At 42.2% G+C, this 26,453-nt stretch overlaps 1 protein-coding gene across 1 annotated transcript in view; it reads left to right on the top strand.

Moving 5' to 3' along the window:
- The window catches only part of PPP1R1A (protein phosphatase 1 regulatory inhibitor subunit 1A), a 264,028-nt gene that overhangs the window by 184,930 nt on the left and 52,645 nt on the right, over nt 1–26,453 (top strand). Inside the window, exons 3-4 of the mRNA XM_040425864.1 lie at nt 3,957–3,994; nt 21,221–21,284. Coding sequence (XP_040281798.1) covers nt 3,957–3,994; nt 21,221–21,284 — 102 coding nt within the window. The remainder of the gene's footprint in view (nt 1–3,956; nt 3,995–21,220; nt 21,285–26,453) is intronic.

The raw sequence follows: 26,453 nt of genomic DNA, 5'->3' as shown, positions 1-26,453 counted from the left end.
CCGTTTGTGAGATCCGTTCAGGGCTCTCACAAGCGCTCCAAAACGGATCAGTTTTGCCCTTAATGCATTCTGAATGGAAAAGGATCCGCTCAGAATGCATCAGTTTGCCTCCGTTCCGTCTCCATTCCGCTTTGGAGGCAGACACCAAAATGCTGCCTGCATAGTTTTGGTGTCCGTCTGACGAAACTGAGCCAAACGGATCCGTTCTGGCACACAATGTAAGTCAATGGGGACGGATCCCTTTTCTATGATGCAATCTGGCACAATAGAAAACGGATCCGTCCTCCATTGACTTTCAATGGTGTTCAAGACGGATCCGTCTTGGCAATGTTAAAGATAATACAAACTGATCCGTTCTGAATGGATGCAGATGGTTGTATTATCTGAACGGATCCGTCTGTGCAGATCCATGACAGATCCGCACCAAGCACAAGTGTGAAAGTAGCCTTAGTCACAGCTATGGGACTTACCAAAAAACTGCCGAACAAGCGCACTTGGCTATTTTTGGATGTGCCATAAATTGAAATCTACATCTGCACCATTTCAATATCAAATAAGTAAGGGTCCCACATCTGGGACCTACACCTATATCTAGAACGAAGCTCCCCAAGAGAACACCAGCGCACTGTACTCTCCTTTCAGGTCTATGGGACTTCTGAGAAGTGGTGCGTTTGACTATTTTCAGTGTTCCCATAGAAATTAATGGAGGGTAGCTATGGTCTTTGGGCACTATGTTCTAGAGACAGGTGCCACACCTAACTGACATTGATGTATTATCCAGTATATGCTTTGAGAGCCTAACGTTCTTAATCCATATTGTATATACATTTTTTGTCTGAGGGTAGCAGACTGGGTAGTGTACTCGACATATACATTTTTGACAGGGTGAGCAGTCTATCACTATTGATTTACTACTGGTATGTAGATGCTATGGAGCCTTGGAACCTTTCTCTTAGTGATGTAGATTTGGATGGGGCAGATAAGACGCCCAACTGTAATTTCCCATCCAAAGTTCCTCTTCGTTGGTTAAAAAAAATAAAAATCTATACTATGTTTATCACAAGACTGAAACAGATGACAGTCTGTACATTATTGACTGAAAAATCAAAAATCTATTTTCTATCAATAAATCTGCATATTTAAGACACGTTTTAAGAAATCAGATACCATAAAATGTAAAGCAAGAAACTGCCTAATTCGTTTCAGTACTTTTTATGTCCTTTCAAATGTAAAGAATGAATACCTACACATTCTATGCTAGTACCTCATGAGGTTACTTCCATCCTACAATATGTAAAGATCATGGTGGAATCAGACGTATAGTTAGGAAGGAGTTGGTGAGCCATGTGCCCCCAACACTGGGTGCCAAATGGGAGCCAACAAACCAATCTTCTTCATTTCTTGACCAATGTATTTTGATAGAGGGCTACTGTAGTTCAGATAACTGAACTTGGTTGTAGGAAAGCCTACTCTGGGCCTACTCATAGAGAAAGCTCATGGGCAGAATTTAGTGATGCCAGTAAGCCAGTCATTCTCTTGGTGCATCAATATCTGATTGTTGGGGATCCAACACCTCTCACCCCCACTGATCAGATCTTTCATAGTAGCTCTGGCTCTTCACAGCTCCATCCATTGTGTACCATTCCAGCCATGTGTCTTCCATTCACTTCAATGGAAGCAGCACTGCTCTGCTGGATCTACTGTGTAAAAGTTGAATCCAGTGGACAGGCCATCAATATAAAAGAAATTAGTAACCTCTTATAAATAGTGATGAGCGGCAGGGGTCATATTCGAATTCGTGATATTTTGCGAATATTTTATAGAATATTCGTCGAATATTCGCAAATTCGAAAATTCACGATTTTTTTTTTACTCGAAAAATCGGAAAGGTAATGATTGTGTAATATGCGAATTTTCAGAATTTGAATTTTCGGATTCGAATTTTTTATTGAGAATTTTTCAACTTACAACTATTAGACAAAGAAGATTATAGCACTATATTAGCTAAATTGCTCTATATTCGATTTTTTTCGAATATTCTCTATATTGCTATAACTTAGTTTTTTCGAATATTCGTAATATTCTAAAACAAGAATATATAGCAATATAGCGAATATTAAAAAAAAACGAATATAGAGCAAAATTCGTAAACACTACTACTTTTAAAGTCAAGTATATTGCAGCCTTCTTATTGGCCCACAAGCTAAAAGCAGTGAGGGATCATGTGTACTGATAAAAAACTAAAAAAATAAATTGAAAACATTTTTTTTCAAAGTACCTATATTCGCGATAAAAATGCGAAATTCGAATATTCGTGATCAACACTACTTATAAATGGCATTTATTGAATACTTTAGAGGCATTCCTCGTGGAATGGGGCAGAGCTTAAATGCCTTGTGGTTTGTTTGGGATTCAAACGGTGGTATGTAGGGTATGGTTATAATTTACCCAAAGCATCCAATCAGGTTTTAATTTTCATAAGGGTCTCTGGAAATGAGATCTTATATGTAACTAGCAGAAGGACCCGGCTTCGCACGGGATTATTTCATCTATTTCATTTAATGTTTGTGTGTGTCGTTAAAATATATTGACAGTATCCCCCATAACAGTGACCTCTACAGCACCCCGCCCCTTTAATAGTGAACTCCACAGTCACCCACCCCTTAATACTGCCCCCCCCCCCCCCACACAGTGCCCCGGCAACTTCAAAATGGGACCTCCACAGCAGCCTATTCCATTAACTTTGACCTTCACAGCAGCCAGCCCCTTTAACAGTGAGTTTCACAGCACCCCACTCCCTTGACAGTGACCTCCTCAGGGGCCCGCCCCCTTAACAGTGACCTCCACAGTACCCCGTTGCCTTAACAGTAACCTTGCAGTACCCTGCCGCCTTAACAGTGACCTCCACAGCAGTTGCCCCTTTAATAGTGGCCCCTGCCCTTTTAACAGTGACCTTACAGTGTCCGCCCCTTTAACAGTGACCTCCACAGGGGCCTGCTCCCTTAACAGTAACATCCACAGTGAACGCCTCTTTAACAGTGACTTTCACATTGCCTGCCCCTTTAATGATAGGGCTACACGACATGTGTCGCGCAACATTTTGTCTTAACAATTTTTATAATGATAGGCTATAGTGTCGCACTGCGAAATGTGACATGCTGTGACTGCGATGCGACAATTGCAAAAAATCCATCCAAGATGGATTTTTCTGCGACTGTCGCATCACAGTCGCAGCATGTCACATGTCACAGTGCGACACTATAGCCTATCATTATAAAAATTGTCGTGCGACATCAATGTCGTGAGACACATGTAGCAGTGTAGTTGTGCCCAATGTTTTGTGCGACTTATTGTCATCATGTAGCTCTAGCCTAAAGCTGACCTACAGCAGTAAAGAAAACCTGGAGTAAAACTGTGTGTATGTGGAGACTAAGGGTCTGCGAGCTTCTATTGGCTGATAAGGGACATGTGACCGTGTGTATGGCAGTTGAGATATGAAGAGAAAGACTTGCAGTCTTGTATTGGCTAATGCAGGTCATTTTTTGGGAATATCTCATGAACGGTACATCCTAGAGAGCTGTGACCCCCACAAAATTTATTTCCAGGTAGCAAAGGATGTGTATACCAAGTTTTGTCGAAATCGATGGTTATGTTTTTGAGTGATCGTGGAACATACATACACACATACAGTATATACGTCCTTCTTGATATATATAGATAAATTGCTTAGTAAATTTTTATTTTTTCATCTAAATCCAAAATGTCTATAAGCAGATTTATAAAACTGCCACAAATCACAGCACAGCTTTCATTTTTCCAGAGTTGAAATTGTCATGAAAGCTGTGCTATGATTGGATGCTATCAGCAACGAAGTAAATCTGCCCCGTTATATCATTTTACTGCATTCATTTTAACTACTTTTTTTAAAATTACTTCTTTGTTTTCTTACCTACTAGAAATAGATGAAGAACGAACCCCAAACTTATTACAAAAGGTATGTGCAAAATGAATGACAGCATAACCAGAACATATTCAAAGTCATCAAAATCTTTCCTAAAAATAGGCAGATATGGATAGAGCCGGGATGAATGTGTATGTTTTCCACCAATGCTTGTGCTTGCCTACATTATTTTTTGAAGTCACAAAACATTTGACATCAATAGAAATGTTTTTTTATAGTTCCATGATGTATCTAATATAAATTCTCATTGTACAAAGTCACTATTTCTTGGAGCTTGGCGGAGATTTATCAAAACTGGTGTAAAGGAAAACTGGCTTAGTTGCCCATAGCAACCAATCAGATTCCACCTTTTATTTCCTAAAGGAGCTGTGACAAATAAAAGGTGGAATGTATTGTTATTATCCATATTACCGCCTTTGCTGACTTGATTCATTTCTCCATCACATTATACACGGCTCGTTTCCATGGTTATGACCACCCTGCAATCCAGCAGTGATGGCAGTGCTATATGTGGACGCCCATGGTCCTGGCCACAAGAGGCCGGCGCTTTTTCCTATAGTGTGCAAGCACGACCACCACCGATGGATTGCAGGGTGGTCATAACCATGGAAACAAGTAGTGTGCAATGTGATGGAAAAATGAATCCAGACAGCAAAGGAAGCAATACTTACATTAGTAAGTGCCTTGCATTAACTTTCTCTACATGATACATGCAACTTGCTACTCCCTTTAAAGCGTACCTGAGTTAAAAAAAAAAATGTGTGCATAATGGCTGTGCTTCTTTGTACAATCATAACTGTGAAATAACAGATTTTTGGGGCTTCCTTAAAGTCTCTTTCAGCCATATTATTCCCTGTTTGAGCTGCATAACGGTGGAAGTCTCCCGATACTGTGTGCGGTGACCTCACTTCCCTTAGGGTGCATTTACACAAACAGATTATCTGACAGATTTTCTGACCAATCATTGGTCGGATGGCTGTTTACACAAACAGATTTTTTGTTATACACGCCAACTACTGAAAGTTTTTCTCTAGGTTTGTTTTCTTTGTTTTCTTCTAAGGAGCTGAGAAAGCTGATAAGGCTGGATACATCACACTTATAGACACCTGTGATGTTCAGAAGCAGTGTAGAAGGAGTTTTTTTTTGTCAGGCTCAGGACCCGCACCCACTTCCTGTAAGACGTCAGGGATGGTTCTTGTCTGACAACAGGCAGTGGAAGTGAGACCCCTAGTGGCCATGACTTTACAGTATATTTTAAATTAAAATTTTATATTAAATAAAATAAAATTTCATTTTACAATGACTCTTTAAGGCTGGGTTCACACGAGCGTGTCCGGATTAGGTCCGGATGCGTCCTGATGTATTGCGGAAAACCTGCGCGAGTAGGAACGCAATTGCAGTCAGTTTTGACTGCGATTGCGTTCTGATGTTCAGTTTTTATCGCGTGGGTGCAATGTGTTTTGCACGCGCGTGATAAAAAACCGACTGTGGTACCCAGACCCGAACTTCTTCACAGAAGTTCAGGTTTGGGTTCGGTGTTGTGTAGATGTTATTATTTTCCCTTATAACATGGTTATAAGGGAAAATAATAGCATTCTGAAAACAGAATGCTTAGTAGGTGATCAATTGAGGGATAAAAAAATAAATAAAATTAACTCACCTTCTCCTCTTGATCGCGTAGTTACCGGTCTCTTCTTTACTTCTTTAATGATGAGCTGTGGGCTAAAGGACCTGTGGTGACGTCAGATCACATGCTCCTATCACATGGTCCATCACCACGATCAAGAGGAGAAGGTGAGTTAATTTTATTTATTTTTTTAACCCTCAATTGATCACCTACTATGCATTCTGTTTTCAGAATGCTATTATTTTCCCTTATAACCATGTTATAAGGGAAAATAATACAGTGAATAGACTGTCACCTAGCAACCATTCGTGAAAATCGCACCGCATCCGCACTTGCTTGCGGATGCTTGCGATTTTCACGCAACCCCATTCACTTCTATGGGGCCTGCGTTGCGTGAAAAACGCAGAATATAGAACATGGTGCGATTTTCACGCAACGCACAAATGATGCGTGAAAATCACCGCTCATCTGAACAGCCCCATTGAAATGAATGGGTCGGGATTCAGTGCGGGTGCAATACGTTCACCTACCGCATTGCACCCGCGCGGAAATCTCGCCCGTGTGAGCGCAGCCTAAAGAAAACCTGTCACATTAAACATACTGTCCAGTCAGCAGGCAGCATGTTGCAGAGCAGGAGGAGCTGAGTAGATGGATATATAGCTTTGTGAAGTAAGAATTGACATTTTATGACCTAAACTTCTGCCTATTCTTAAATAAGCTATGCTACGATTGATGTAAAAAATTAAAATCACACACCAGCTACAGTACATGACAATCTCTTTCTAACAAAGCTAGAACCAGCCCTGTACCTCACATGGATCTAGAGATCTCCCCATTCATTGCTCCAGCTGCTCTGCTATCTTTATTTATTTTCTGGATTTATTTTCAGGGGCATGTCCTTTCCTTTCGGGATGGGGGGGGGGGTACTTTCTGCTGTACCTCTGTCTCTGTAACTGCCACAGCTTCAGATATGGCTGGTGTCACATTTAAACTGAGTGTGTGTGACCGCCTCGGTAAGGTGGACAAGAAAAAAGAAAAAGAAGAAACAGCAGGTGGCGCTATACAGATATATATTATTGAATAACTCAGTGGCTATGCTAAATTTTTAATTATGGGCATGGCTAAATGCGTCTTGGACGTGGGTAAGGCATGCCGAACCTGAACTATGGCTGAGTTGTGCCGGAAGCCACGGGCGTGGGTAAGCCTGGAGAGGGCGTACCCTATTGGAGTGTGTGAAAAAAGGGGTGGGAGGGAGGGGCAAGTGAGACACACCACCTGAGGGAAGGAATTGGCAGGTATATATGGGGAGCAAACGCCCTGCCCACAAATACAGGCTGAAATCAGCCTTAATACTTATGGGCATGGCTAAATGCGTCTTGGACGTGGGTAAGGCATGCCGAACCTGAACTATGGCTGAGTTGTGCCGGAAGCCACGGGCGTGGGTAAGCCTGGAGAGGGCAAAAAGACAAGTACACTATGTTGTCTACACTGGTTTATTCATATTCTTCCAGCCCGCATGACCTATAACGCCAACAACTGAAAAGCTTGAGAAATTTCCCGGTGTGGATTCGGAATGTATCTGTTGAAGCAAGATGACCTCCAGCGCCCCATGGATCGAAGAACGTGAGCGGGGACTTGGTGTTTCGAAGCTGACGATGCCGCCCCGATACGTAACGAGTGACCCGAAATGGCTCCTGGGTCGTACCCCAGACCTGCCGCCAGAGAGCGGATGTGGGACGTGAATTGGTTTGAAGTGAGGGGTTTGTTCTTGAAGGGCAGGAGCAGACTGTCAGGAGGCGCTGTGTGCAACAGGAACAATAATTTATTGAGGATCGCTTTATTCCGGGTAGGGAAATATTTAATTTCAGTGGATGGCCCTGTCTGGTTTGTTTTGGTTGACGGAATGCTGAGTACATAATAGTTATAGTGCCACGACAGTTGTTCTTTGCGAAGACCGCCGGGTCTCGGAGAGCTGCCAGTGAACTCTCCTGGCAGGAGGAAGCCGTAAAAACTTTCAAACATGGCCGCTTGGATGACCGTGCTGGTCAAGGGCCAAAAAGGATCGCCGTCCAGGGCAGAAGACAAATCCCTGAACAGCTTGCCGGACACCGGCTGTCTGCGGGTGGCAGCCTGTTTTGCATTTTCCTGTATTCCCCTGAGGGCCGCCTTGATGACCTGGTTGGACAAGATAAAAGAAGAACCCGGATTACTGAGCATAAAATGGAGTTGAAGGCCTGCTAGGTACAGTATAATTTGATAGTATTATATGAGAGCTTTTGTTGGGAATGGCAGAAGGCTATGAACGCCAGTAAGTAAGATATTTCGTCGCGGCCGCCCTGAGGATAGAGAAGTCTAAAACTCTCAAACGCTTTCAACGCTTTATAATTCCTGGACATATTTGGGGCTAATGATTGTGTTATCAGATGTGTTATGGATCAGAGATTCTAATCCATCACTGGGGTGTTGTATGCCGGGGTTGTGGCACCCGTGGGGTCCGCGTCGGGCATCTCCTTGCGGGGCTTTGCCTGTTTTTAGAATGATAATGGCCGGAGACGCTTCTAGGAATCTGGGGAAAACAAAGTAAACTGAATAACGTACCCGTGGGGATAGGATAAGGACCGTGAGACCCCTTGACCATCCGTGAGGCTCCTAACTAAGAACCGAGCCCAGATGGCCTCGAGTGGGGTGTGGCGGACTCAATATGACATATGGCGTGGAAACAATAATGGCTAAATTGAAGGTCCAGATGTCGCCCAGCATTTGGCTCATCCTGGCGGGACCCGGAGGCAAGATAAATGATGTGACATGGTATCAGTGGTAGCTGAACCTGGACAATCTAGGTGACATGCAACATTAAAACTCGGCCTGTACGATCCAGGTGACATACAACATTAAAACTCGGCCTGGACGATCCAGGTGACATACAACACTGAACTCGGCCTGGACGATCCAGATGATATACAATGTTAAAGTTGGCCTGGACGATCCAGGTGACATACAACATTGAACTCGGCCTGGACGATCCAGGTGACATACAACATTAAAACTCGGCCTGGACGATCCAGGTGACATACAACGCTAAAGTTGGCCTGGACGATCCAGGTGACATACAACATTGAACTCGGCCTGGACGATCCAGGTGACATACAACATTAAAACTCGGCCTGGACGATCCAGGTGACATACAACGTTAAACTCGGCCTGGACGATCCAGGTGACATACAACGTTAAACTCGGCCTGGACGATCCAGGTGACATACAACATTAAAACTCGGCCTGGACGATCCAGGTGACATACAACGCTAAAGTTGGCCTGGACGATCCAGGTGACATACAACATTGAACTCGGCCTGGACGATCCAGGTGACATACAACATTAAAACGCGGCCTGGACGATCCAGGTGACATACAACGTTAAACTCGGCCTGGACGATCCAGGTGACATACAACGTTAAACTCGGCCTGGACGATCCAGGTGACATACAACGTTAAACTCGGCCTGGACGATCCAGGTGACATACAACATTAAAACTCGGCCTGGACGATCCAGGTGACATACAACGTTAAACTCGGCCTGGACGATCCAGGTGACATACAACATTAAAACTCGGCCTGGACGATCCAGGTGACATACAACGCTAAAGTTGGCCTGGACGATCCAGGTGACATACAACATTGAACTCGGCCTGGCCGATCCAGGTGACATACAACATTAAAACTCGGCCTGGACGATCCAGGTGACATACAACGTTAAACTCGGCCTGGACGATCCAGGTGACATACAACGTTAAACTCGGCCTGGACGATCCAGGTGACATACAACGTTAAACTCGGCCTGGACGATCCAGGTGACATACAACATTGAACTCGGCCCGGACGATCCAGGTGACATACAACGCTAAAGTTGGCCTGGACGATCCAGGTGACATACAACATTGAACTCGGCCTGGACGATCCAGGTGACATACAACGTTAAACTCGGCCTGGACGATCCAGGTGACATACAACGTTAAACTCGGCCTGGACGATCCAGGTGACATACAACGCTAAAGTTGGACTGGACGATCCAGATGGCATACAACGCTAAAGTTGGCCTGGATGATCCAGGTGACATACAACATTAAACACGGCCTGGACGATCCAGGTGACGTACAATATTGATCTTGGCCTGAGTGGTCCAGGCGACAGATAATTTAAGTACGCGGTATATGTGGTAACTAAACTGATCGCGCGCCACTGACGAATCTTCCCAGCCAAACCTGCGTTTGGAAAACGGGGAACCTGCCACGCGCAATTTTGTACCCCTGACACCTGCTGGCAGAGTGAATCCCTGCCTTCATGCCGAGACACAATTCTGACCTGCAGGGACCAAGTAGCTTACTGGCCCATGTGCTGTTGATTAATATATGTAAATACGCACACCAAAATTGCCCCTGATACAGGCTGAAAGCTGGGCTGCCGCAGCTTGGCGTAACGCCGGCAACAATGCCCACTGCTTCCCACCTGTGCCGCCTCTGCTATATAGCGTCTCTGCTGGGGCAATGATTTTATTATCCCTTTTTTTTTTTTTTTTTTTTAAACTGGGGCGGATATTTCCGAATGGACATGTGGCGCGCTCATGGCCGCTGCAGGGAGGGGAAGGGGAACCCCCGTGCCTGCGACCCTGCTAGGACTGGGATGTGCGGTCCCCCAGTGCGAGCCTGGAGTGGACGGACGTGTGTGCCTTTCAAGGGGAACCTAGACTTGTACTCTTTCCCTAACTAAACATAGCTACCCCCGACTGCCCATTTCCTGCCACCGTAGGAGCTCCGGAAGGCAGAGCGAGCGGTGGACGTGTACAGGAGGGTCATTTCTTCGGCGCTCGGCTGAACATGCCTGTGGAGGCCCGGCGGTGACGTGTGCGTTCCACCATGAACCGCACGCCATCCGCGAGAAGGGGAGACCGACCCGTGGCCGCAAGTATACGGCACGCTCCATTGGACAAGTACTTACCTGGTGACGGACCGGAAAAACACTTTAAGTATTGCACTATACCGTGTAGCGAACCGAAACTTTTGAAACAACCGTGATGCTTGCACGTGCCGGCAGCTGGATGTGGCTCCTCTTGAGAACGAAAACTTCTCTCAGGAATGTCGCACTGTGCAGAGAATCGTACTGAAGAGAAAAAACAGACGTGAAGCTTGCTGGGCAGCTAGGTGTGGCTCTTCCTACAGATGCAAGTGAGACACACCACCTGAGGGAAGGAATTGGCAGGTATATATGGGGAGCAAACGCCCTGCCCACAAATACAGGCTGAAATCAGCCTTAATACTTATCTGCAATTACAAAAGTATTCAGATCCAGGTGCTAGTTTAAAAAATTTAGATTTTTTTTTGGCACAATCCCTTTATGATCATAAGAGTCCAGTGGACAGTCCTAATCAGTGATTGACAGCTATGGCTGTATGCACCCAGGGAATGTTGGCTGGGACCACCACTTGGACATCATTTAGATTATTTTAGATCAATAATATGTACACAGTCTTTTCCCACAAGTCAGCTACCTGACAGGCTCCCTTTAAAAGATTCTAGTGATTGACAGCCACCACTAGAGGGCGCTTACTGTATACTGTTCCTCACCCTCTATAATAATAAAGCATGTGATAAGCCTCTAAGCCCATAATATAATGCCCTATATAATATACATTTTTTGTATTACATTACAATTACTTATTGTGAGATTCTGATCCCCTGCACGCTATCTTCATTCAGTCTATCATTTGGAAAAGCCCCTCATTTTCTCTGCAAGCGTCGGCAAGATGACTTATGAGGTCTCCCAATGAGATGGACCACATGATCTTGTGTAAAATGAAGTCTATGAAATGCACATTAATTCTCTGATATCACAGCGTGTAGACAAGGCTCTTGCCCGCTGATTTCTCTACATGGCACACAGGCTGATTTGGATGGAGTGATGGATGCACTTATGAAGCTGGAGCTGACATGAGATTAGAGAATTACTCTTCTCACACTAGTGAAAACAGGATTACTATCCCACTGACTGATCCTCCGGCTTTCTCTCATCGATCATGAAATGGATGTCAGATCATAATTCACAGGTCTCAAGCAATGGGGGTCATTGCTACATTTCAGAAGGCTTCGGGCAGATGAGCTCAGTCTGGACCATCACGCTTTTGTCTTCTGTTAGTGTTATGGTAGTGAAAGGCGAAATGAAAAATCTATAATATGAATGATATTTCTCGTGTGGCCAGCGCCCAGCTGCTGCATGATTCGGTCAGTTATTCAATATTCCACGCACCATGACAAATGGGGGATAATAGATAGATCAGATGAGGTCCAGTTGTATAGAAAAGACAAAGGAGAGTACAAGTGAAGGTTAAAAAATAGCCCCCTGGTATAATACAATGATAGGCATCAAACTGATAATAAAATGATATTTAGAGATGAGTTTATGCGCGCCACACTGCAACGCTTTCTGTCATGGTCACTGTAGTAATGGACAGAAGGCAGCTTCATCCTGACGGTAATGATGAGGTAGGAGCCATGCTGGATAAGGTCTACTCTGCCCTGTGATCATGGAGAATCAGGGGATGGGGCTATCATCTAACAGATCTTTAATGGTCCCTTCTTTATACCAGAAGCAGGGGTGTAACCATGGCGCCCCCTAATAAGACCGGGAATTCTGCCGTACTTCACCACTGTCACCTCCAACGGCAAATCCAGAACCTGAAAAGCTTGTGATAATTCTGGTTTCCCTAATGCACAGATAATATCTAGCGTTGAGCGAAGTTAGGAAAACTTCATCACAAAGCACATTTCATTGTAAGTAGTGGGCGCAATGACGAGGAACGGAGATTGCGCCGTCCCACCATTATTTAACCCCTCATATGGCCGCGTTCATCACTAATAACAGCATCTGATGTAAAAAAAAAGGAGGCCTTTCAGGGGTTAAAAAAAAAATAATATTACTCACCTTATCCATTTGAGTGGGAAGAGGCTGCCGCAGCCATCTTGGTTGAGGGTCTCACACGAGTTCTCGCGTGGTGCGTGATGACATCATACATCACTGTGCACAAGATTTCACGCGGGGTCTTCAATCAAGGTGGCCTCTTTGCTTTCAAATGGATGAGATGAGTATGCTTTTTTTTTTTTTATGCCATTTCAGGGAAAATTGATTCGTTACCATGAGACACAAGGAAATTCGGCTTCGCGGCGAATCAAATTTTCCCTGAAATTCGGATCGAAGTCCACTTCGGATACTTTGATTCACTCAACCCTAAACACACGTTGTAATGTTACAGTGCAGGGATAAGGGTACTTTCACACTTGCGGCATAGTGATCCGGCAAGCAGTTCCCTCGCCGGTACTGCCTGCCGGATCCGGAAATCAGCATGCAAACGGACAGCATTTGTAGACGGATCCGGATGCAGATCCATCTCACAAATGCATTGCAAGAACGGATCCGTCTGTCCGTTTGTCATACGGATCAGTTTCTATTTTATTTTTTTTTTCAAATTTTTAAAGGTCTGCGCATTCAAAATACCGCAATACCGGATCTGGCACTAATACATTCCTATGGAAAAAAATGCCGGCATTCAGGCAAGTCTTCAGTTTTTTGGGCCGGAGAGAAAACTGCAGCATGCTGCGGTATTTTCTCCGTCCTAAAACATCAAAAAGACTGAACTGAAGACATCCTGATGCATCCTGGACGTAATGCTCTCCATTCAGAATGCATTAGGATAAAACTGATCAGTTCTTTTCCGGTATTGAGCCCCTAGGACGGAACTCTATGCCGGAAAAGAAAAACGCTAGTGTGAAAGTACCCTAATGCACACAGTGACGTTATATATAATAGTGAGATAATTAGCACAGTGACGTTATAGGAGTGTTATGATTACATAGTCGCATAGGCTGAAAAAAGACACAGGGCCATCAAATTCAACCTTTCTCAGATCAAGATTAATTGTTAGATTAAATACAGTCTAGATGAGAATCTAGCTGACATAGTATCTGCCATTGCTACCTCCTGGGGTAGGGCATTGGTCCTTTGTAAATTAGCAGAGTGATGCTGTAATAGTGGGATGATAAGCATAGTGATGTCATAATAGTAGGGTAATTAGCACAGTATTTAATGTCATAGTAGTAGGATAATTACCTCAGTGATGTCATAAAAGTAAGATATATAACACAGTGATGTCATAACTGATAATCTCTTATATTATAAAAATTAGTTTCTGTCTGTCTGTTTAGACGTCTGTCTGGACGTTCTTTATGCGCGACCAAACGACTGGACCGATCTTCACCAAATTTGGCACACAGGTACATCAGGTGCCGGGGAAGGTTTTAGACCTCAGCTCTCTAGGACGTACCGTTCCTGAGATATTCACAAAAAATGACCCGCATTAGCCAATACAAGCCAGCAAGCCTTTCACTTAAATCCGAACTGCAATTTACACGGTCACATGTCCCTTATCAGCCAATAGAAGCTCACAGGTCCTACTCCAGGTTGCCATAACAACTGATCACAGGTTTTAGCAGTTTGCAGGTCTTTAAATATTGAGTGCTACATGCATGGGGGGCAGGGGCCACTATTAAACGGACAGGCGCTGTGGTGTTCATTGTTAAAGGGGTGGGCACTGTGGAGGTCACTGTTAAAGGGGAGGCACTGCGGAGGTCACTGTTAAAGGGGCGGGCACTATGTAAGTCACTGTTAAAGGGGCGGCCACTATAAAGATCACTGTTAAAAGGGTGGTCAATGTTAAAGGGGCGGGCACTGTGGAAGTCACTGTTAAAGGGACGGGCACTGTGAAGGTCACTGTTAAAGGGGCGGCCACTATGAAGGTCACTGTTAAAGGGGTGGTCAATGTTAAAGGAACGGGCACTGTGGAGGTCACTGTTAAAGGGGCGGACACTGTGGAGGTCACTATCAAAGGGGCGGGCACTGTGGAGGTCACTGTTAAAGGGGCGGGCACTGTGGAGGTCACTGTTAAAAGGGCCGGGCACTGTGGAAGTCTCTGTTAAATGGGCGGGCACTGTGAAGGTCACTGTTAAAGGGGCAGCCACTATGAAGGTCACTCCTAAAGGGGTGGTCAATGTTAAAGGGGCGGGCACTGTGGAGGTCACTGTTAAAGGGGTGGGCACTGTGAACATTGCTGTTAAAGGGGCGGACACTGTGGAGGTCACTGTTAAAGGGGCAGGGCCCCTGGGGAGGTCAATGTCAAGTGAGTGGGGTGCTGTGAAACTCACTGTTAAAGGGGCAGGCTGCTGTGAAGGTCAAAGTTAAGGGGATGGGCTGCTGTGGAGATCCCGTTTTAAGGAGGCGGGGAACTGTGTGGGGGGGGGGTCATTGTTAAGGGGTGAGGGGATGTGGAGTTCACTGTTAAGGGGGTGGGGTACTGTAGAGGTCACTGTTATGGGGGATACTGTCAATATATTTTAACGACACACAGAAACAATAAATGAAATAGATGAAATATACCCATGCAAAGCCAGGTCCTTCTGCTAGTACCTGATAAATACCACAGTAATCTCATAATAATAGTATAATTAGCACAATGATGTTATAATATTAGGATAATTAGCACAAACATGTAATGCTAGGGGAATAATTAGTACAGAGATGTGATAATAGTACGGTAATTAGCATAATGATCTCATACTGGTGGGATAATTAGCACAGTGATATCATACTAGTTGGATAATTAGTGTAGAGAGCTGCAGGAGCGGTGTGGATGACAGGAGTAGTAGTACCCACAGTTCTGATGCTGCCTGGGCTGTGTAGTGATGGGAAGGATGCATCTTTTTCTCCCTTTGGGGCACTCCATGGTAATGGGGTTTTACTGTCTGACAGTGTTTATGGGTATTTGTGGTGTTAGTGGTTGCCGTAAGGTGCAAGGAAGGGTTCCCTGAAACCTGAGTCAATGATGAAGCCAGGTTTGATGCCACAAGTTCACTGTACTTTATTGCAGCAGTTAATTAATGATTCACACAAGCACTGTACACATTAAGTACATATACAGTCAGCATATGCAATTTCCAGAGCTGTATATGGAGATAGAGGGCGGAGTCTCCTTATTATAGTCTGCACAATCTTCCCAAATCAACCAAAGGGTGCAACTGATTTCTCTCACTCTTGCGATATAGGTGTCTTCCTCAGTATAGTACAGTTTTTAAACAGGTAATCAGGCAGCTCTTTTTTTGGCGATAGGAAGCCTGAAGCTTATTTACCTCCATCACATGCAGAGAAGTCAGTAGCCTCAGTTTAGGTGCATTACCCTTCTCTGACAAATGCTCTGTAATTCTCCTTATATGGTTGCTGAACTTTCTGCTGCATTCAGTAAACTCTTCCCTTAAAGAGGTTGTCACAAAACATTTTTTTAAACCAGCATCTGGATCTGAATACTTTTGTAATTGCATGGAATTAAAAATGTAGTATAGCCAGTGAGCTATCCAATAAAATGTATCTGTATAGCGCCAACTGGTGTTTGTTCTTTTCCTTTTATTGTCCATCTCACTTAGCTGGTCAAACGTGCCCAGTTTAAAACCCCTTAGTGACCACGCACATTTTAAAAAAATTGCATTCCAAGAGCTATAACTTTTTTTTTTTTATCAATATCCCTTTATGAGGCCTTATTTTTTGCAGGACAAGTTATAGTTTTTAATGCACCATTTTGGGTACATATAATCATTGATTAACACCAGCTATCTGTCTTAAACCCCCTTTGTTTACGTCAGTAAAAAGGTATATTGGTGGTCACTAAGGGTTAAATCTTCAACTGCCACCAGCCATATGTTCTGTTGGAAGCTGTGGCAGTTAAAGAGAGAGAGCTCCAGCAGAAAGGACACGTCCCCTGAGCTGCTAGGCTGAACATAATCTAGCAGGGCAATTGGAGCAGTGAAAATGTGGCTATCTCTGGACCCATGTAAGATACAGGGCTGGTTCTAGCTTTGTTATAAAGAGATTGTCATGTACTATATGATATCAGATTTTTTTTTTTTACATCAGTCATGGTATAACCCCTTTAAAGGCGGACACTTATAACTGAAGCTTTGATGCTTTTATAATCCTCAGGGCAACAGATCCCCTATTGAAATCTGCTCCTTACTGCTCTTAGATGTCTTGTTCAAAGCTTAGATTAGACTGAAAACTAATTCCCCCCCCCCCCCTAGAGAGAAAATGGCAGTTCCAGCTGTGCCTAGCCACAGTAAAGGGAAACTCCAACTCTCCATATACAGCCTATGGGTCCATTCACACGTCCATAGTGTATTGCGAATCCGCAATACACCCGGCCAGCACCCCCATAGAACTGCCTATTCTTGTCCGCAATTGCGGACAAGAATAGGACATGTTCTATTTTTTTCCGGAGCCGCGGTCCGGAAGATCGGGGGCGCGCTCCGGAAATGCGGATGCGGATAGCACACTGTGTGCTGTCCGCATCCATTCCTGCCCCACAGAGAATGGATGGGTCCGCACCCGTTCCGCAATTTGCGGAACGAATGCGGAGCCATTCTGCGGACGTGTGAATGGACCCTATGGGACACTACACAGAATATAATGCATGAAATACAGTGACATCCACACATGCTGTGAGGACACTGCATTAGCGGGGTAATTAGCACAGTGATATTATAGTTGGATAATTAGCACAGTGAAATAATAGCGGGATAATTAGCACAGTGATATAATAGTTGGATAATTAGCACAGTGATATAATAGTTGGATAATTAGCACAGTGATATAATAGCGGGGGAATTAGCACAGTGATATAATAGTTGGATAATTAGCACAGTGGTATAATAGCGGGGTAATTAGCACAGTGATATAATAGTTGGATAATTAGCACAGTGATATAATAGTTGGATAATTAGCACAGTGATATAATAGTTGGATAATTAGCACAGTGATATAATATCGGGATAATTAGCACAGTGATATAATAGTTGGATAATTAGCACAGTGATATAATAGCGGGATAATTAGCACAGTGATATAATAGCGGGATAATTAGCACAGTGATATAATAGTTGAATAATTAGCACAGTGATATAATAGTTGGACAATTAGCACAGTGATATAATAGTTGGACAATTAGCACAGTGATATAATAGCGGGATAATTAGCACAGTGATATAATAGTTGAATAATTAGCACAGTGATATTATAGTTGGATAATTAGCACAGTGATATAATAGCGGGGTAATTAGCACAGTGATATAATAGTTGGATAATTAGCACAGTGATATAATAGTTGGATAATTAGCACAGTGATATAATAGTTGGATAATTAGCACAGTGATATAATAGCGGGATAATTAGCACAGTGATATAATAGCGGGATAATTAGCACAGTGATATAATAGTTGGATAATTAGCACAGTGATATAATAGTTGGATAATTAGCACAGTGATGTTATAGTAGGATAATTAGCACAGTGATATAATAGCGGGGTAATTAGCACAGTGATATAATAGCGGGATAATTAAATTAGCACAGTGATATAATAGCGGGGTAATTAGCACAGTGATATAATAGTTGGTTAATTAGCACAATGATATAATAGCGGGGTAATTAGCACAGTGATATAATAGTTGGATAATTAGCACAGTGATATAATAGCAGGGTAATTAGCACAGTGATATTATAGTTGGATAATTAGTACAATGATATAATAGCGGGGTAATTAGCACAGTGATATAATAGTTGGATAATTAGCACAGTGATATAATAGCGGGGTAATTAGCACAGTGATATTATAGTTGGATAATTAGCACAGTGATATTATAGTTGGATAATTAGCACAATGATATAATAGCGGGGTAATTAGCACAGTGATATAATAGCGGGGTAATTAGCACAGTGATATTATAGTTGGATAATTAGCACAGTGATATAATAGCGGGGTAATTAGCACAGTGATATTATAGTTGGATAATTAGCACAGTGATATAATAGCGGGGTAATTAGCACAGTGATATTATAGTTGGATAATTAGCACAGTGATATTATAGTTGGATAATTAGCACAGTGATATAATAGTTGGATAATTAGCACAGTGGTATAATAGCGGGGTAATTAGCACAGTGATATTATAGTTGGATAATTAGCACAATGATATAATAGCGGGGTAATTAGCACAGTGATATAATAGTTGGATAATTAGCACAGTGATATAATAGCGGGGTAATTAGCACAGTGATATTATAGTTGGATAATTAGCACAGTGATATAATAGCGGGGTAATTAGCACAGTGATATAATAGAGGGGTAATTAGCACAGTGATATTATAGTTGGATAATTAGCACAGTGATATAATAGTTGGATAATTAGCACAGTGATATTATAGTTGGATAATTAGCACAGTGATATAATAGCGGGATAATTAGCACAGTGATATAATAGTTGGATAATTAGCACAGTGATATAATAGTTGGATAATTAGCACAGTGATATAATAGCGGGGTAATTAGCACAGTGATATTATAGTTGGATAATTAGCACAGTGATATTATAGTTGGATAATTAGCACAGTGCTATATTATAGTTGGATAATTAGCACAGTGATATTATAGTTGGATAATTAGCACAGTGATATTATATTTGGATAATTAGCACAGTGATATAATAGCGGGGTAATTAGCACAGTGATATAATAGTTGGATAATTAGCGCAGTGATATAATAGTTGGATAATTAGCACAGTGATATTATAGTTGGATAATTAGCACAGTGATATAATAGTTGGATAATTAGCACAGTGATATTATAGTTGGATAATTAGCACAGTGATATAATAGCGGGATAATTAGCACAGTGATATAATAGTTGGATAATTAGCACAGTGATATAATAGTTGGATAATTAGCACAGTGATATAATAGCGGGGTAATTAGCACAGTGATATAATAGCGGGGTAATTAGCACAGTGATATTATAGTTGGATAATTAGCACAGTGATATTATAGTTGGATAATTAGCACAGTGCTATATTATAGTTGGATAATTAGCACAGTGATATTATAGTTGGATAATTAGCACAGTGATATTATATTTGGATAATTAGCACAGTGATATAATAGCGGGGTAATTAGCACAGTGATATAATAGTTGGATAATTAGCGCAGTGATATAATAGTTGGATAATTAGCACAGTGATATTATAGTTGGATAATTAGCACAGTGATATAATAGTTGGATAATTATCACAGTGATGTAATAGTTGGATAATTAGCACAGTGATGTCACAGTACAATCATGACCTTACTTTTAGCATTGCACAATAAATTCCCCATCCCAACTTCTATGGTGATCTCCAGCTGCACCAAGTAAAGTTTGACCCCCTTATCTGTTGGGCAACCTAGCAAATACTCTGCTTGCCACCATTGTAGTTATGCCCATAACCAGAACCCTGGCACATATTGCAAGGTTTAATTAGATTTACCAATTACAGGAGCTTCATGTTATAAAAGCAGATAGTGGGAGATTTATCAAACTGGTGTAAAGTAGAACTGGCTGTGTTTTGCCATAGCAACCAATCAGATTCCACCTTTCATTTTTCACAGCTCCTTTGGAAAATGAAACGTGTAATCTGGTTGCTATGGGCAACACAGCCAGTTCTACTTTACACCAGTTTGATAAATCTCCCCTCTAGTGTTTGGGAACACACTATTGTGATGCAGCGCCCTCTGGTAAAGTGAAGGGCTGCATATGAGGCTATGGTAAAGAGGCAGCTTGGCGATTTCACTTTAAAGTGTGCCAAGATATATTGTTATAGTGAGAAATTAAAAAACGGGAGCTCGTCCGGTTGGGTTGCGCCAGCTGAGATCAAGAACCGCCTAGCCAATTAGCCTAATATTTAATTAAAGAAGACAGCACTGTATAGAAGGTCTGAATTCTTCTTTCCTAAATGTCAGGCAGCTGCGGCCTAATTGGCCGAGCAGTTCTTGACCGCAGCTGGCCGCGATTAGACAGGATCACGACCGCGCCGTAAAGTCGTACCTTAAGGCTCGCTATACAAAGCTATCTAGGTTTCTCTCCTGATCCTCCCAGAAACATGCCTGCCTGGTTTGGCCAAGTGTGCATGTGTTGTGAATGTGGAGAGGGGAGAAAGCCTCTGCAGCAGCTTATCTCCTGGTGAACAAACGGATCGGGCAGCTAAAATTCAACTACTCAGACCTAGTCGCCCCCGACATCCGCCAACAGGGGAAAGTCAGGATCCCCCATGGTTGTTCATAATGAATGGGCTTGCCCAACATTTATCTACTGTGCATGGCCACCCTAATTCTGGAAAACTGGAAAACTCTTTACCAGTGAGCCTTCAAGATTGTGACGATTTCTATAACAGACGGCTCATGTAAGAATAATCTCTGAAAGCTTTATTTCTATGTTTCGAAAATACGTGACTCATCGTTTATTTTTTGGCTTAAAGAATACCTTGTGTTTAAGTGACAAAGAATCCGTAAACGTCTGGAGAAAGAGAGAGCTTCAGATTATGTCCTGGTTTTCTTATCGATTAGGACATTTCTTGGCAATTGCAGCTGAATCCATTCAAGAATAGGCATAATGACTGATTCGTACACCATTCAGGATGTCAAATTGATATCTGACAACATGCTTACCTCTTTGTCTCTTACAGTCTACTTTACCCATGTCCCCACACCAGAGGAAAAAAGTGTCACGCACAACACCCACCATGAAAGGTACCCGCTGGCTGATAGACTTTTATGTGTCCTCGTGGTTTGTATTTCTGCATCTTATGACTGTCATTTTTTATGGACATGATCATATATGAATATTTTCTGAACTATAAACTACATTTTCAAAAAGCGAATCTGAAGATAATATAGGTATTATTGAAAGGGAATCAGTCATGTTTAATGTGGTGTCTGAGCTGAGCTTGTTATAGAGCAGGAGAAGCTGAGCAGATTGATATGTAGTTTTGTAGGAAAAGATTCCGTAAATTTTAATTTATACATTTAAATTCCTACTCTTTCTGGACTTTGAGGTCCAGGAGTCAGTCCTATCAGTGATTGACAACCTTCCCCCTTTGACTGTGTATGCAAAGATAGCTGTCAGTCACTGATAGGACCGACTCCTTGACTTCAAAGCCCAGAATGAGCAGGAATTTAAATGCATAAATTAAAATTTTTACTGAATCTTTTCCCACAAAACTATACATCTGCTCAGCTCCTCCTGCTGTATAACCTGCTGCCTGCAGATTGCATTGCAGGTTCATGGTGACAGGTTCCCTTTAAGAGTCTTCGCATTTCTCACTCTGGAGGATCTTCCATGTCCATGCATACTATTGAGAGCCTAATAGAATAGGAACTGTGTAATGCTTCATTTACTTTGTGGTGGCAAAGAAAGCAAATTGAAAATGTGCCACTGGGTTTCTTCAAGAATTATGGTTGGTATCTCAGCAGTGTAGAACCTTTGTCATGAATTATCTTCAGGGATAACAAAAAGATATTCTCCAGTTCTGACAACCTCTTTATAGAGAAAGTGATGGGCTATTGCTAGGATATGTAACAACCTCTTGATCAATGTTGGCTCAATTGCCGGGAACCTCGCCTATTCTGGAATTGTCTTAGGGCTGTCCCACCTTTGCAGCTTTTCCTCCACAGGTAATGTAGCATAGCCCTATTGAAGTGAACGGGGGGGGGGGGGCTATGTTGCAGTATACTGTACAGTTGGTGACCAGTAGTGCTGCTATACAAAGAAAAACAGTGAGAGTGGGTTACCAAGTGGCGGATATGCCGAGGATTTGTCTGTGTGGATACTTGTGCAGCAAATCCTCAGTGTTGTACAGCATCGGCAAAGTGGGTGAGATTTCCAGAAATCTCATTGACAAGCTATGTAGAAAATCTGCAGCTAAATTGAACTATGGTGCAGATTTGAGATCTGTCAATTTATGCTCTGGATCTGCATCATAGATTTCACTCTTTGCAATGGAGAGGCTAAAATCCACAGGAATTTGAGCAGCAAATACCACATGTAATGGTGGGTTGTCTGACCCTCATCCCCCCAACGATCAGTATATTATGGTATTTCCTATTGATATTTCTTTACTTTTTGATGAAATTTCCAAAAAGCCATAAACTAATGTCTACTGACATAGGAAGGGGTAAAATGCCTCGTGGCTTACCGGAGCAACGAAATTGAAGCCCTCCTGCTGCCCACAGGAAGGGCATATGGGTCGCCGCATGAATGGTTGTCAGGATGATAGTGGTTACTTGAGTTATCCATGTGACCATCTCCTTGGCTGCATCTTCTTCTGCACAGCAGTTGAGGGTAGGCACCGAGTCAGACAGCAGAACCTTGTGAATCTGAGCATGCGCTCAGAAGAGAATGCAGCCAGGTAGGCAGTCACATGGGTAAATATGAACACCATTGTGTTCAGTGTTCACATGCAGCATTGAGGCCAATACACATCTGTTTTTTGGCATTTTTGGAATTTCATAAGAAAATGGCCAAACCCTTCAATGTTCTAAAAGTATAGAATGAGAATGGGATGTTAAATTTTACCTAAAGTGCAAAGCAGAGAAAGACTACAATACAAATGGACAATTTTATTCAAACCAGTTATACCAAAGTCCCTCTAAACTACAAATAAAGCACACGTTAAAGTAATTCTTGTGCTGGTGTGTTTGTGAAGGTTCTCATTCATCCAAGTCATGGTATATCAGTGATAATAAGTTAGAGCAAATGGACATAAATTTTTTTGTCTTGAAGGCATTTCGCTAGTCATCCAGTTGTTAGAATGACTTGTACAATAATTCTCTGGCATTAAATACTAGTGACTCATGTACCTTGTTTGATGATAACATGGTTTGTATCTCAGAAACAGAGGAGGACTAATTTAAAAGAGGTGTGAGAGAAGCTTTTTCTGTTCAATTGGAGAAACCAAACTTGAATGAAGGTGGAGGGGTGCAAGATCTATTGTCTGCTACTTACAATGCTGCTCTAACACCTGTCCCAAGGCAGTTTAATCACACTAATAGCTTCATTCATGTAAATACGATCAATATCTTACTTCCATGACTGAAGCATGGGTTTCCAGTATTTAATGCTGGAAAATTCTCGTATAAGCCATTTTAATTGAGAAAGCCAGTCAGATGACTAGCAAAACGTCTTCAACAAAAAACATTAAAAAATATCCAGTTGCTCTGACTTATTACTATTGACTTATCAAGCTGGCTTAGTTTAACAATGTGCAAAGTTTATACAACCTATAATACGTGATGTGTTAGCCCAAGTAATAAATCATCATCGAACAATTAATATAAATATAAGTTTATTGATGTCAACATTTAAAAATCAATATACATGATGGATACAAGTTATCCACTTCCCCTGACGAAGCCTGGTGGCGATACGTGTAGGGTAAGTGAGGGGGCACTGGGAAGGTGGGTAGCTTGGTGTCTGCCTGTTTTATTAACTGTTACTATGTAATGCTGCTACATTTGGGCCATGCACTTGCACTTTACTTGTTTATAATACCATATATGTGGTCTGACTTCAAGATTTTATATGCCCTAATGTTAGTACTTTATATAATCATGTATTGATATACTGGGCAGTGCCAGTTTGCATCCCCTTCCCAGGTATTTTTGCCCCCTCACTTGTTTTTTGTTCCCCATTGGATTTTATGGACCATAACTTGTATCCATCATGTATATTGATTTTTAAATGTTGACATCAATAAACTTATATTTATATTAATTGTTCGGTGATGATTTATTACTTGGGCTAACACATCACGTATTATAGGTTGTACAGTCAGGTCCATAAATATTGGGACATTGACACAATTCAATTTTTTTGGGCTCTATACACCACCACAATGGATTTGAAATGAAACGAACAATATGTGCTTTAACTGCAAACTGTCAGCTTTAATTTGAGGGTACTTACATCCAAATCAGGTGAATGGTGTAGGAATTACAACAGTTTGCATATGTGCCTCCCGCCTATTAAGGGACCAAAAGTAATAGGACAATTGGCTTCTCAGCTGTTCCATGGCCAGGTGTGTGTTATTTCAATTACAATGAGCAGATAAAAGGTCCAGAGTTAATTTCAAGTGCGCTATTTGCATTTGGAATCTGTTGCTGTCAACTCTCAAGATGAGATCCAAAAAGTTGTCACTATCAGTGTAGTAAGCCATCATTAGGCTGAAAAACAAAACAAACCCATCAGAGAGATAGCAAAAACATTAGGCATGACCAAAACAACTGTTTGGAACATTCTTAAAAAGAAGGAACGCAGCGGTGAGCTCAGCAACACCAAAAGACACGGAAGACCACGGAAAACAACTGTGGTGGATGACCGAAGAATTCTTTCCCTGGTGAAGAAAACACCCTTCACAACAGTTGGCCAGATCAAGAACACTCACCAGGAGGTAGGTGTATGTGTTTCAAAGTCAACAATCAAGAGAAGACTTCACCAGAGTAAATACAGAGGGTTCACCACAAGATGTAAACCATTGGTGAGCCTCAAAAACAGGAAGGCTAGATTAGAGTTTGCCAAATGACATCGAAAAAAAGCCTTCACAGTTCTGGAACAACATCTTATGGACAGATGAGACCAAGATCAACTTGTACCAGAGTGATGGGAAGAGAAGAGTATGGAGAAGGAAAGGAACTGCTCATAATCCTAAGCATACCACCTCATCAGTGAAGCATGGTGGTGGTAGTGTCATGGCGTGGGCATGCATGGCTGCCAATTGAACTGGTTCTCTTGTATTTATTGATGATGTGACTGCTGACAAAAGCAGCAGGATGAATTCTGAAGTGTTTCAGGCAATATTATCTGCTCATATTCAGCCAAATCCTTCAAAACTCATGGGACGGCGCTTCACAGTGCAGATGGACAATGACCCAAAGTATACTGCAAAAGCAACCAAATAGTTTTTTAAGGGAAAGAAGTGGAATGTTATGCAATGGTCAAGTCAATCACCTGACCTGAATCCGATTGCGCATGCATTTCACTTGCTGAAGACAAATCTGAAGGGAAAATGCCCTAAGAAAAAGCAGGAACTGAAGACAGCTGCAGTGGAGGCCTGGCAGAGCATCACCAGGGATGAAACCCAGCGTCTGGTGATGTCTATGCGTTCCAGACTTCAGGCTGTAATTGACTGCAAAGGATTGGCAACCAAGTATTAAAAAGTGAAAGTTTGATTTATGATTATTATTATGTCCCATTACTTTTGGTCCCTTAACAAGTGGGAGGCACATATGCAAACTGTTGTAATTCCTACACCGTTCACCTGATTTGGATGTAAATACCCTCAAATTAAAGCTGACAGTCTGCAGGTAAAGCACATCTTGTTCGTTTCATTTCAAATCCATTGTGGTGGTGTATAGAGCCAAAAATGTTAGAATTGTGTCGATGTCCAAATATTTATGGACCTGACTGTATTGATTTATGTGGCCCCTATTGGTCATTGTGATAGGTTTCTTGTTAATGTGCAAAGTTTGTTTCACTATTGTAACACTATTGTCAGGTTGACACGTTATCAAACTGATATTGGTGCTTGCTGGATTTGCATTGTGTAAAGCTAGTGTAAATTCTGTTCTCTGATTATTGGAAATAGTTATTTTGCAATTGTCCCTGAGCAGCCTCATGTGACATGATATCTATGTCCTTGTATTACAGTGAATCCCGAGACCCGTTAATAAATGCAGCTTTAGTGCATAAAAAGTTTACTAAACTATGATAAAATACAAAAGATAGCATACAAAGTAGAGTAAGTAACAGTCACCAAAGCCATGAAAAAAATTAGTGAGCTCCCCATCGTCCAGCTACCAACATGGCATCTGGCCAATGCTCATATGATACAAAGAGAGGTCGTGGTAGAAAGACACATTGTA

The sequence above is a fragment of the Bufo bufo genome, chromosome 3 (assembly GCF_905171765.1).
Source record: "Bufo bufo chromosome 3, aBufBuf1.1, whole genome shotgun sequence".
Taxonomy (NCBI): Eukaryota; Metazoa; Chordata; class Amphibia; order Anura; family Bufonidae; genus Bufo; species Bufo bufo.
This window is presented reverse-complemented; position numbering and strand designations above follow the sequence as displayed.